At 35.9% G+C, this 14,139-nt stretch overlaps 1 protein-coding gene across 1 annotated transcript in view; it reads left to right on the top strand.

Moving 5' to 3' along the window:
- LOC128234423 (sushi, von Willebrand factor type A, EGF and pentraxin domain-containing protein 1-like) overlaps positions 1-14,139 on the top strand; it is a 35,971-nt gene that overhangs the window by 14,793 nt on the left and 7,039 nt on the right. The window contains exons 24-30 of the mRNA XM_052948659.1: positions 5,237-5,422; positions 6,423-6,596; positions 8,844-9,026; positions 10,049-10,237; positions 11,824-11,997; positions 12,972-13,148; positions 13,431-13,613. Of these exons, the coding sequence (XP_052804619.1) occupies positions 5,237-5,422; positions 6,423-6,596; positions 8,844-9,026; positions 10,049-10,237; positions 11,824-11,997; positions 12,972-13,148; positions 13,431-13,613 (1,266 nt within the window). The remainder of the gene's footprint in view (positions 1-5,236; positions 5,423-6,422; positions 6,597-8,843; positions 9,027-10,048; positions 10,238-11,823; positions 11,998-12,971; positions 13,149-13,430; positions 13,614-14,139) is intronic.

The raw sequence follows: 14,139 nt of genomic DNA, 5'->3' as shown, positions 1-14,139 counted from the left end.
AATACATTGTATCATACGAGGTATGGCATAGAGATTCAATTGTGCGTAATACATTGTATCATACGAGGTATGGCATAGAGATTCATTTGTGCGTAATACATTGTATCATACGAGGTATGGCATAGAGATTCATTTGTGCGTAATTTATTGTACCATACGAGGTAAGGCATAGAGATTCATTTGTGCGTAATACATTGTACCATACGAGGTAAGGCATAGAGATTCATTTGTGCGTAATACATTGTATCATACGAGGTATGGCATAGAGATTAATTTGTGCGTAATACATTGTATCATACGAGATATGGCATAAAGATTCAATTGTGCGTAATACATTGTATCATACGAGGTATGGCATAGAGATTCATTTGCGCGTAATACATTGTATCATACGAGGTATGGCATAAAGATTCAATTGTGCGTAATACATTGTATCATACGAGGTATGGCATAGAGATTCATTCGTGCGTAATACATTGTATCATACGAGGTATGGCATAGAGATTCATTTGTGCGTAATACATTGTATCATACGAGGTAAGACAATGGAATTCATTTAAGGATTGATTGCATTTTTTCTTGTGTTTATGCTATATGAACGCAGTTGGGCAATGGAGAGCTAGTGTGCTTCATGGAATTTCTACCGCATTCCCTACTGTGTTCAAACAGCATAGACCCAAGAAAAAAGTGACCTTCTATTTACATTCACACAAAAACATTCATTGCGAATACAAATTAGCGGTATCTTTGTGCAATTGAGTATTTGATCTTAAAGAACTGTAGCAGACAATATACGTTTGTATAAAAGAATAGCTGATTTTTGTAATGTCGTATATCATTGGCTAAATGACGTCGCGCTAATCCAATTGGAGCATTATATTGAAGTAAACAATGACATCATAACTCCTTGCGTGTTATTACAATATGAACGTCAAGTATCATCTATACAAAGGCCTAGGCAAATGCAAATATGTGTGCCCAATACATTGTAGCTCTTAATTATCATTTAAGATTGAAGATGGTTCAGTCAATTCCCTTTTCCATATCCAACAGTGAAAATACAGCCAATTGTTTTATAGAATGTTAACCAAGATACTGTTGTTTTGAAACGTGCATCCTGCCCTGTTTTAAGTATAATGTTTTACTCACTGCTTTCATTTTGATTTTTTCTTAAAGGGACTTAATTGTTCATCAGGTTTCTGAAATGCACTTTTTACTGGTTTATTTTTACAAAAAAGCGGGGCAAATCATTAGGACTGTTTAAACTAAGGTACTGACAGCTGAAATCCTTCATATAATGTTGATATATGTTCAAATATTGTCTTTGAGGTGCGACTCAATTCAACAAAAAGCTGCCGCATGATTGGTTGATTGACATTATCACATGATGCTACCAATGTTTAATGTAAAGGTTTAAATATCCATCAGCTTTTAAGTATGAGTCCCTGTGGGCTGTACCGGCTTGGGTTTGCTCCACACTACAACGAGGTATTTTTTATATTCTATACCGGAAGTTGTATTTTTAGCTTGACTATTCGAAGAATAAGTAGGCTTTACTACTCCCTCAGCATCAGCGTTGGCATCCAGTTAGTTTTAGGAAAGGTTGGCATTTTTACTTATACAGTAAAACTGCGGTCGTTCGAAGAAGCGGTCGTCAGGGGCGTAGCTTGACGAAAATATATGTGTAGGCCACGTTTTAGGGGGCCCAGGGACATGCTCCCCACCCACCCCGGAAGCTTGGTGATTGTTGGTGCGTTTTGGCGTATATATCGTTATTGTTAAAACATTAAAGAGAGCAACAAGATCATTATGCTTTACCTTAAATTAATTTTGTACGTATTTTAGCTAAAGAAGACAGGCCATAGAAGTAAAACCTTGCACATTTTATTAATTAAATTTCACTCAATATTAATGCATTTTGTTGCCAAAATCAAAGTTAATTACATGTGTATTTGCACAAACAATGCCTTATATACCGCACAGTTGACTTTCCAGGATCATTAAAAAACTCTAGCTTCCGGCATTTTTGCGACTTAAACAAATTGATGACGCGGTCAACATCTATAATCATGCTCTTGTGGCTGTGGATTAGGGCCAAGGATGACAACCTGTCGCTTTTCATTGTCGTTTGCAGGAAGTTTTTTATTCGTTTCATTCCACAAAACGACCTTTCACAAGAGGCTGATGTAGGTGGCATAGTAAGAAGAACCTCGAATATTGTAAATATGCTAGGATACAGGTCCTTGTTGGTCTGCTTCATGGTCTCTTGTAGTCTAGATAAACTTGCGGCTGCGATGCTCCATCTCACATTCCATTCTGTTTTAAATGTATCAAATGTTTTGTGGCGATCAGGGGCCTTAGCAGCATAATTTGATGGCAGCATGTCGTCCTGCAGAATTTCCAGTTTTGAAGGCAATACATGTTGTGCACTCTATCTGTCTTCGAAGACATTGTACAAAGGTTAATCTGAAATAGTCAGATGGTGTTTGCACCTCAGGATTTGCCCTGTTTTCCTGTCGACCAACTCTTCTTGGCATTGATGGTTGAATGTCGAAGCCTGAGCTTATATCCGTTGCTTTCATGTACAGTCCATTCTACACATCAGGATCATCCCTCCAGTCATTGCACAATTTGACAATGACGTATGTTTCTTCAACAGCGTGTAGTACATCATTGCCTTCCTTCTGAAGATTTGTCCGGTTCACGGTAGTACACAATGTGTTGCGCCACTACAAGTGAGATAATGAATTCAAAGCGCAGTACAGCGGACAAATACTGGCCGGCCTTCTCGTCTCCGTCTTCATTAATGGTTTCAAGTGCGTGGACCACTACGAGGCCCGCATTTTGGAACGTTTCGAGTGCGTCCGCACGACTGATTCATCGTGTCTCACATAACGAGCGAAGCTTAGTGCGCCGGTTCATTTCCTCTTTCGTTGCGACGTCTCTAGAAAGCTCGTCCTGAAACGCTGCTAGACGATTTGCTGAAAAATTGAACAAGAATCCAATGTCCTGAACTGTGTCCATCAAAGTTCGGACACTCGGGTGGAAACAGGTACTGGAGGCATGATTGCAAGTTCTTCTAGCAGTTGTTGTTTGGTATCTTTATCTATTGAAGTCAAAGTGAGACTATCGAAATAAGGATACGTAGGACTATGTATGGCAATATTGGCACCAGACCGTTTGTAATTTCAAATAATAAAGCGCCCGCAACATTATACCAAGCCGATTGGAAATGTTTAATGTAAGGCGTCAACGCGCAGTCTACTGGTATGCAACTTATGATAGATTATATACGGAACATTAATGTCGTGTGAAAATGTACGTTAGAGCAAAGGAAAACGATATATTTGAAATACCAGGTTTCCGATATACTAAAGCGCATTTGTCGGAATTTCATATTTTAGCCCCCTCACCCTCCTATGCCTTCAATTTTTATTGCAGATTTGGCATTTTTATTTTTTTGGTTTTTCTGAAAAAATGTGTAGGCCGCGGCCTACAATGCCTATAGGAAGCTACGCCCCTGGTCGTTCGAGAACCGGCGTTCCCACGAGGTGGGACCGTGGTCCCAAACTTTTTTCCTTCTATTTTCATATAAAATATACCTATGCTGCATCAAAATCTAATTATGTCGAGGAGTCGAGCAATATACTCGGTCCCGAGTACGCAAATCATGCACAAAACCTTATGGCTCCCTAGAGGACATAATTTCACTTTTTCCCGAACACGTGTTCCAAAATAAACAAACAATTTGTTAGGTATTAAAATATTCGCATATTGTAAAAATTGCAATGACAGTTGAAAGGTAATTTGATAAGGTGTGAAAAACTGTTTAACACTGTTAACGCATGACCGATATTAGTTAATATTGGGCATTTTAGAAGATAATTATGAGAAGTTAATGACGAGAAGTTAATTGTGCAAAATGTAAATGAGTAATAAAAATATCAATTAACACTACCATATCGATCAAACATCGGAATCTCTAAAAAAAATTCCTTCTTGTCACTTTGCTTTGCAATATGGCTTTTTTTGTAAAAATTAAAATTTCTATTTATTCATTTATTGATATTTCTTTTACATTTTATATTTAATATACATATAGTATACGACAGCCTTTGAACATATGAGTGATTTCCACAAAGCAACACATAATCGGTGTCTTAGTAAACAGACGACTTCAAACTTAAACTACACTGAAAGATATTTCATAACAGACTGAAGAATTGAAATCGGGTCATTCGAAACGATTCGGTTCCCTTGAGGTTTAGACTCGTCCCCGGAGACCTCGAGCGATCGCAGTTTTACTGTAACTCCAATACCCTTCATTCAATTCACCTAAGGATTCACACAGTTGCTGATGACCATCACACACTAGGTTAAATAACTCCATATTATTCTTAATAAAAATTATGGCCCCTGAGGTCAATATTTTAGGGAAGGTTAAAGTGTTAGGGCAAGTTTGGATTTTTATCTCAACTATTCAAATGAGGAGGCTTTACTACTTGGCACAGCGTTGGTATCAGCGTCGCATTGCCGTTTAAGTCCGGTTATTCCAGAAAATGAACTAAATCATAAATTCCTTAAATCAAACTGCAAACAGTTCATATGTATATGTAGTGTAACGTGACGACTTTTTTTTTTTTTTTGTCTCGGAACAAGCAAATTTTTGCGTAAATATCTGCAAACCAATGAAATAAAATTGCTGACAAAAAAAAAGATTTAAGGCCAATATTTTTGTTATCTTTCTAAAAGTATTTTGTTTTTTATCATCTAAGCCAAGTTAGATTGGACACAGGAATTGGGCTTAAATTTCAAATCAGTGAATAATATCAATTTGATATTTCCACTGTTTCAAACAGTGATATATCAGTTTTATTTCACTGATAAAACTCTTTAAACCACCAGAATGCATATAATAAAACAATAGCATGTTTATGCAAATCATGAAGTTAAATTAAGTGTTATATATTGAAACAAAATTGAATATTTAGGGGATTGGATTTTGGAATTTTGTAAAGGGTTAAGGTTATGTTACATGTAGTTAGGGTAAGAGTTTGAATCCCCTCCATTATTTGAATAATGCAAAAACGTTTCCCATAATAACCCCCACCTCAATGAATTAGTCCCTGTTAAGTTAAGCTATATCAAGTATAGTCACCAACTCACATTAGCCCACAGAACTCAAGATACAAAGCCTCAATGAATCACGGTGTAATTAATTATGTTTCTATTTCAGATTGTGGTCCTCTTGATATGTCCATAGGGAATGGCACAGTAATCCAGACAGGCACTAAGTATGAAGATACCTCGTTTTACATGTGTGATGAGGGCTACATGATATCCCGAGGGGTGGACAATAGGACAGTCAACTGTGCAGCAAACGGAACCTGGGATAATTCCGTCCCAATATGCATTGAAACAGGTTAGGGGTGAGAGTGGTCTAGTGATATACATACATGCCATATTTCTGGAGACCCTTGATGGATCTGTGGTTTAGTGGTAACACGCTTGACTGTCAATCCAGGGGTCGCAGGTTCAATTACCCGCCGCACCACTAAAAATACCAGTCGTCTTCCGAGAAGGAACGTTAAATGGGGGTCCCGTGTGACAGTGCTATACACTTGTGCATGTTTCAGAACCAGGGTAGCTCTAACCAAGGTTACATTCTGTCTGTGCACTATGCCCCAAAAAACCTAAAATGACTAGCAATCTTATCGAAACACTGGCCGAATGGGCAATGCCTGAGTGTGAGTATAAATAAGCTTACACACTACGGAGACCTCCCCATGGGATTTTGTTTAGAAAACCAGGGGAGCTTGATTTTGGCGAGGGGATTCTGATTACGTCTTTAATATGTGGCAACATCTCATACATGCTGTATTCACTGTAAATCAGGGCACGAAGAGGGATATTATTGTTAATAATTGCTACAGCACAGGCATTTTTTGTGTGTGTTTTAAACTTTAAAAAGCATTGTATTTAAACTAGCATTTCTTTTAAACTGAAACTAGCACAGTATTGCGTACATATGTTGTAAAAACATGTACCATGCGAGGTTATCTAGTCTTCAAATTATCCAATCACACACCAAAAACAACAACATTGGTATGAATCAAAATTCCAGGGGATTTTTCCTTGATTTTTAGGGGACTTTTTGTGAAATTCCAGAGGATTATTTCTTGAAATTCCAGGGGAATTTTCTCCTGGGCCCTGGATAGGGCATGTACGAGTTTAGGTGTGGGCACACTCCTGGTTTCTGCCCAGGAAACCGACCCCAGGGTGAATCATATAAGCTTTCATCTGTGTTTACAATTGAATTTTTTAACAATTAAGGGAACTAATTAGTGTTAGTTGGATTGGCTGACCTACCAATGATATGTTCTTAAACATTTGATAAAATATTGAATAATGGTCCTCTTTAGACTGTGGGCCCCTAGACAATCCTAGTGATGGGCGAGTGTTTACCCCAGACATGAGCTACCGCGCGTTTGCCTCCTATACATGCAACAGGGGGTACCTTCTTGTCGGTGCTAATGTGAGAAACTGCCTGACCAATGGACTATGGAGCCTGGAAGCTCCTGTCTGTGATATCAAAGGTACCTGATTCTTTTGCTGTGATCTGACTTAAGTATTGGCTCTAGAGTCTATTGTTACACTATTACACTATTGTATATACTCATTCATATCGTATTCCATATCTAATGGTGTATTACAGCATGGAATACTTATTTCTTTTTATCACTTTGCTGTCATTTTTTAAACCCTTACCATGCTAGTACAATGTGTTGAGTGCTACATTTTAGACACTGCAGTTTTTGTTGTTGTTTTTTACTTGTTTTATTGATGAATTGATTATAGAGTTTTTCTTAGGGAAAAGAAAGCATATTTGGCCATTTATAGAATTTTGTTAAAGTGAACAATGTTGTTATAACATTGATGTTGTTAACTTTCAAATCATTACTGCTTTGAAAATTTAATGGGTATACACCTGTGATCTGCTGTTTTTGTAAAAAGCTTTGAGACAACTTTTTAGCTCTATTTTATATTTAAAGCTGCACTCTGACACAGATTGAACGTTTTGACAACTTCTTCATTTTTGTCTTGGAACGAGCCATTTTTGGCAAAAATGCATGGAAACAAGTTATACAAGACTGCTGACAAAAACTTAGATTGAAGATTTATATATTTAATTTTAAAAATTGATGTTTTATGCATTTTTCTTAAACTGGTATCAACAGTTTAAGCCATAAAACAATAATTTTTGAAACAAAAATATGAAAATCTGCAATCTGATCTTTTGTCAGCAATCTTTTATCATTGGTTTGCAGATATTTACGCCAAAATTTGCTCTTTCCAAGACAAAAAGTAAAAAAGTTGTAAAACTGGTATATATGTAAGAGTGCAGCTTTAATAATGTGAGCTCATCATCAAATATTTCTTCTTTAAAAGTTAACAACGATGTTGTTAATCATGTTGTTACCTTAAATAAAATTCTGAGCAATAAGTCTATTGTACCATTTAAAAGAAACCAAGCTGAAAGAATTCAACTTCTTTATTTTGTTTATATTCAAGTAAATGCAAGAAATCAGTTATGCAATTAATTTATGATAAGAAATTCCAAAACATATGCAGTGTAATCAGGGCTTCTAAACACCGGCAATTTGCCGGTCTGGACCAATTTTGACCAAGCCAGACCGATTTCAGTTTCAAATAGTGTAAAAAAAATCGGTCCGAAATTTTCTCATTTTTTTTTTATAATTTCAGTCCAAAACGACTAAGTCAGTAAAAGTTGTAGAAATTGTAATACACAAACATTCACACTTTCAAAACTACCCCCAATAGGTCATAAAAGTGTCATAGTTACCATGAGATTGATGCGACCAGCTGCTTTTTCCGCTACGCTGATCACTCTATAGCCTATCTGTTAATTAGCAGAAGCTTGCAATCGGTCCAATCATGTGTTTTGGTATTGGCAGAAGACACAATTAAACAAACTATGTTTGAATGAGGTTCCAAAATTTTAGAAGCCCTGCGTGTAATAGCTGAGTGCAGTTACATTGGTAGGAACTTCAAACAGTACATTAAAACAAAGAAGACTGGCATATGATAAAAAAAAATATAACAATACCATGTTTTTCTGATAACCTGCATGATGCTAATTTTCCATATCCCATTGGATGTATAAAGCATGAATCCTGATTTTCTGATCCTACAGGCTCTCAAGAAGATTTCCAGATTCAAAATGTAAAAAAAAGTGACATTGATAATCTATAGGCATTTCGTTGATTATATACCAAAGTGCACTTTCTCAGGCTGCACACAACCAATTTTTACTGACAAATTTGTACACGATATTAATTGCTAAAGGGTCAGACACCTATTAAAGGCCTAGTTTAAGCCTTCTATAAGTGAGCCCCCCCCCCCAAAAAAAAACGTGTATTTGTACACAACCTCTGTTAATTGATCTTAATCTTATTGCCTAATTGTCTTATCAGATTTCCAATCTGATTATCCTGCTGTGCAGTTTTGGCTGTTTTATTATAAAAATGGACCCTAAATGGCCCTGAGCCATTAAACGAATACACAGGAAATTGGCCCCTACTGTGACAGCAGTGCAATTAGCAGGAGATGCACAGCAGGGGATTATCATGCCAAACATTCCTTAGACAAGGCCTTTAAGACAAATGCAGTACAAAATCTGTTTGAAATTTGCACCCTCATATGTGAAGATGTTTAATTGACAATATCATAGATCACTGGTTTTATGTAGAATCAAGTATCAAGTAATAAGTATCATGTATCATTTTTCAGTCTTGACTGAAACTGTTGTCTGCTTCATTCAGACTGCCTTGCATTGACTGATCCGGTTGATGGTTCTGTGGAGTACACGAGTGGAAACACAACATACCAGAGCGTGGTAACATACACATGTTATGAAGGATTTGAAATATCCTCGGGTGATACGAGCAGGACTTGTAGGGAAGATGAGACCTGGGATGGAACGGCCCCTAACTGCACTCGAAAAAGTATAATCAAGTCAAAGAAATATAACTAATCTGCTACCCATTGTATATTAATTGGTGGCTTATATAATCCCACTTCAAAGAATATAGACCGCCGCTTCAGAGTCTTTGACGATTTTTGATTTGGCGACTTTTGTTAAGGGAACAAAATGAATATCCAAATGTTAAAAAATGTTCCATAAACATTATTATGGCTAGGGAATCATTAAAACCCAATGTAGATGTGCAATTGTTGGTAGGAGTGACAGACAGTTTGGTGGTCAGTTGATTGGTTTTAGACCAATATTACCAATACTTGTTTGCATAATTTTAGTAATCAAGATGTCACCCATAATTTTCCATAGGGTAGGTAGGTCATAGTCAATAGTAAGCAGAAGTTTTCATCATTTTCCTTGATTTTAGATATATTTGCATTATATATTAATTAAGTGATTATTATTAAAGTGAAGCATTATTTATAAAGTAAATGTTTTAAAACCATGACCTGATTTTTCTTGGAGCTAATTTCAGTAAGAATTCTTGACGAGCAGTTCTGTTTCTACTAGGAAATATATTTCTTGATGAAACTAATGGACCATATTCAATATCGTTCTTATCCTTGACCTTAGACACACCTCAGTGATTCCATTTCAGTCCATTGGCCAGTTATTTTTACTGTCCAATCAAACACATGGATTCTAATCTAAAAATGAAAGTGAAATCTAAGGTGGTTAGTATAATCAGCCCCTACAGGGTCTGTATTACAGCAGCATCTTAAGAAATTTTTAACATATTTTAACTTAAGTGTAAAATTTGGATTTGTTTTAATACTCATTTTTTAACATGGGGTTTTCATTTTTAAAAGCTTAAGTGTCCATATTTTAATTACAGAATATAGACTTAGCATAAGAATTTATTCTTATGAAATAAAACAGTTAAGGAAATTGTTTAATTTAAGAATTTTTTTTAAAATTTTAACTTAATAAGATGTTCCGTACTATAGCTCCTGGAGTGTGATCTGAAACAAAGTTTTCCTATATTTGCAGGTTGTGGGGCCGTGGCTACCAGCATTTCTAATGGAAATGTAACACAAACTGGCACACTTTTTAACGACTCTAGTCTGTATGAGTGTCATTTGGGCTTTATGGTGGCCCAGGGCATCATCAGTCGACTCCTGTACTGCAATAGCTCAGGTTTCTGGAATGATACAGCCCCGACTGGCTGCATAACCACTGGTAATGATCCTGTTAAACTTTTGTTTACAGAGAATGTTTCGGTAGATTGTAAGCAGTTATACTGCCAAAGTATTATTTAAATTATAGCTTGCATATGTACGTACTTAAGATGGAATTAATGAAAATGGAAGAAATTGTTTCAATTTTATTATTTCCCTGGGTACCTAACATCAGGCCCCAATATCACAAAAAATACTTAAGTCAAATCTCAATCTCAGACTGAACTCATTTTAGCACATAACAAAAAGTTATTAAAATCCATATAGGTTTTTACACCTTATAAAACCGCATTCTACCATAATATATTTTGAATGATGCCTTTGGTCAAGATTCCAAGGGAATAATATTCTACAGCCAAAAATGTATTCGAGTACAATACACTGTTTTTAACAATTACTCAAGTACATTTTTTGCTCTAGAATGAGTTTTCTTTGAAATACTGACAAAAATCTTAAATCACATTCTATGAAAACATTTCAGCAAGTATAGAAACATGCAAGATTTTGAATCATAATAACTATGCCTTTATTCGTAAATTGAGTTGAGACTGACATTGAGATTGACTTGAGTATTTTTTTATACTGGGGCCAGTATTTAGAATAATGCTCTTTTTCACACCTGTATCTCATTCTTAGCCTATTTTCTACAATAAAATGAGTATGTGTGCTGTTTAATTGTCTTAAACAGCTGCTGATCATCTGATTTATGCTTTTTGATAATCAATGGAAGTAAAAAAGGGTCACACGATATTATGGTCAATTTAATCATAATTAGATTTATTTTTAAGGCAGGGCATATTTAGAAAGATATGATCAAAAGTGCTTGAAAAATTGAATCTTTTTCAGCATGGTGTAAAGTTATCATTACTATCTGAACTAAGGTCATGGACGGTAGAAATTGTTATTCACAGGCACCCTTGTAAATGTATATGTATTTATTTCACATCTCAGAATAAACAATGGCATAGAGTAGAGTTGTTCATGGATTTTTTGCCTGCGTCTTATATTCACTAGCATCTTATAATCAGTCATTTACGGTAGCCGAAGGATTCCAAATCATCTGAAATTCAGAAATGCCATCTGATTCTTTGTTCATTTGGGCTCAAGAATGTGATTTGTACTCAAGTCTATATGGATCTAATAACTCTTAACGGACCACAATTTTTTTTTTATTTATATACAGTTTTTTTTAGTTTTTTTTTTAATTGATTGATATTTTTTCGACTGGTTGCTTTTGGTCATTACTTTATTTGTTGTTTATATTGACACTTCAGTTGCTTCAAATTTGAAGTCGTGAGAGCCCACAAAAGGGCTTTTGATAAGTCAGTTTTGCCGAAGGGTGCTTGACCACCTTTGACCCTCATTTTGTGCCGAAAGCACCCCCAAAACCCATCGCCAAATTGGTTTTAGCCCTTCAGCTGCTAGGTCAATCTGTGACATTCCTTTAAACCAAAAAATTGGGCATTATTTATTTACCTCTGAGCCCTTATAAATGTGTGAACCAAAGGACCTCAAACTGAAACTTCTATGAAAAACCCTGGCTATTATACATGTGTCCCTCAATGTTATTTTCTTTACATTACACAGATTGTGGAGAGTTAACTCACCCAGTTAATGGTCGGGTTGAAGACAGGGTCACCACTTACAGGGGAGTGGCCAGTTACACATGTAACCCTGGATACGACATGATTGGGAGTAATGTGCGCACATGTACTGATGTTGGATTATGGGACGGCAGTGAACCAACCTGCCAGATTAAAAGTCAGTCATGATATGATGATATATAATAAACTATGGATTGATTGTTTAAAACTTGTTTTTAAGTTAAAAACATTGATTATGTCTTCATTATTAACTTTCTGTGACTTTTTCAACATGCTAATTTGAAAATTGTAAAACGTTCTCAGCTTTCTATCATTACTCGCACCAAACCATTACTAAATAAGTCTATAATAAGTTAATAAGATATTTTTTCATAGGAGTCACTAAAGTAAAGATTTTCTCAGACAATTCTGAATACAGTATGTCTATATATAATGATGGGATTTAAAATCCCACAAACCTGCATGTATATAAAAATACATAACAAGTCCCATAGGCAGGTTCTTAAAGGGGCTGTACTCCGTATGATGAAATAGCGAAAAAAAAGAAAATTGTTGAAAACTGACATAAACTTGGTATCGATGTGTACAGTGCATTGAAACTTACTAACTGAAGTACCACGTAGTTTACAATTAATTTATTTATTGCAGTTTTTTCGCTTTTTTTCCATTAAAAAAGATTACTAGGTACGGAAATGTCTACCTAGTAGAATTCATTCCTTATGCGTGATTGGCTAGTCGATGTTATCACGTGATATTACCAAGTTAGATATATAGCTTAAATATTAATAATAGTGTAAGCCTTCGTAGCACAGTGGATACAACACTGGACTGCAATTTTGGCGACACCGGTTCAAACCCGGTCTCTGACTCGATTTTTTGTTTACATTTTGGTATTTTTTTACAATTATGATATCAAAGAATAAAACATTTATTTAAATAATTGTCCTGAGATTCATTACTGAAAAAAATATTTTTTGGTGCCAATCTGGTGTACAGTCCCTTTAAAGAAGCCTGGGCTTTATTCTGCCTTACAGCTTTGTGCTATATTTGATAATAATAAAAAATAAAAATAGCAATTAATAATAGAATCATAGTTTTGTAATGGTAAAAAATCCACTTGGCTATCTGCAGATTGTTTCAATGCAACTGTAATTGGGAATGGTACAGTGTCCGACCCAGTGACCACCTTTGGAGCTGTTGCCAGCTATACTTGTGATGAAGGTTATAACATATCTTCTGGTGATCGGGAAATCAGGTGTGGAGAAGAAGGAACCTGGGTTGGCGTCATCCCCGAGTGCTCCCTCTATGGTATCAGTGAATTTTTCAATGTTGTGCTATTGTTTGAGTTAGTTTAGAAATTTTTAAACAGACAAATGGGTCTTTAAATGCTTCTAAATTTGTCCAAAACAAATCTATGGCTTTGAAAGGGGTAGACAAATACAGCAAAGATGGCATTTTTGTAAGATTCCTTAAAATGACTCAGCGAAATATATATAATTGGGTGAAAAGCAAAATGGTATTTTTTACCATTTCCAAATATTTGCATATTCGAGTGGACAAATCTGCCAAGAGTTTCCATTTCTATTCCAGATTGTCAAACCCTCACAATTCCTGCCAACGGACAAGTTGACCTCACTCAGGGAACCCTGTATGGGGCTATAGCCACATATTCTTGCAATTCTGGGTTTTATTTAGAGGACGAGATAACAAGGAACAGGGTTTGTCAGGATGGTGGACAATGGAATGGAACAAATCCCACTTGTACAATACATAGTAGGTATTTTTAACCAGGGGGGCCGGGCGGCGTCAAACTCACCTATGAAACTGAATAACTTTAGTAAGGGTTGACATATCTTGACCAAACTTGGTCTATAGAAAGAGTTTATGGATACCTTTTATGGGATTGCATTTGGGGTCCCTAGGGTCAAGGTCACTGTTACTAAAAATAGAAAAATGGTTCAAACTGAATATCTTTAGTTAGGGTTGACATATCTTGACCAAACTTAGAAGAGTTTATGGAAACTTTCATGGGATTGCGTTTTGGGGTCCCCAGATTCAAGGTGAAGTTCACTGTTACTAAAAATAGAAAAACAGTTGAACTGAATAATTTTAGTCAGGGTCTACATATCTTGACCAAACCAGGTATAAAGGAAGAGTTTATTGATACCTTTCATGGGATTGCGTTTGGGGTCCCTGGATTCAAGGTCAAGGTCACTGTTACTAAAATAGAAAAATGGTTGAAACTGAATAACTTTAGTTTGGGTTGATGTATCCTCACACAACTTGGTATAAAGGAAGA

This window comes from Mya arenaria, chromosome 5 (assembly GCF_026914265.1).
Source record: "Mya arenaria isolate MELC-2E11 chromosome 5, ASM2691426v1".
NCBI lineage: Eukaryota > Metazoa > Mollusca > Bivalvia > Myida > Myidae > Mya > Mya arenaria.
This window is presented reverse-complemented; position numbering and strand designations above follow the sequence as displayed.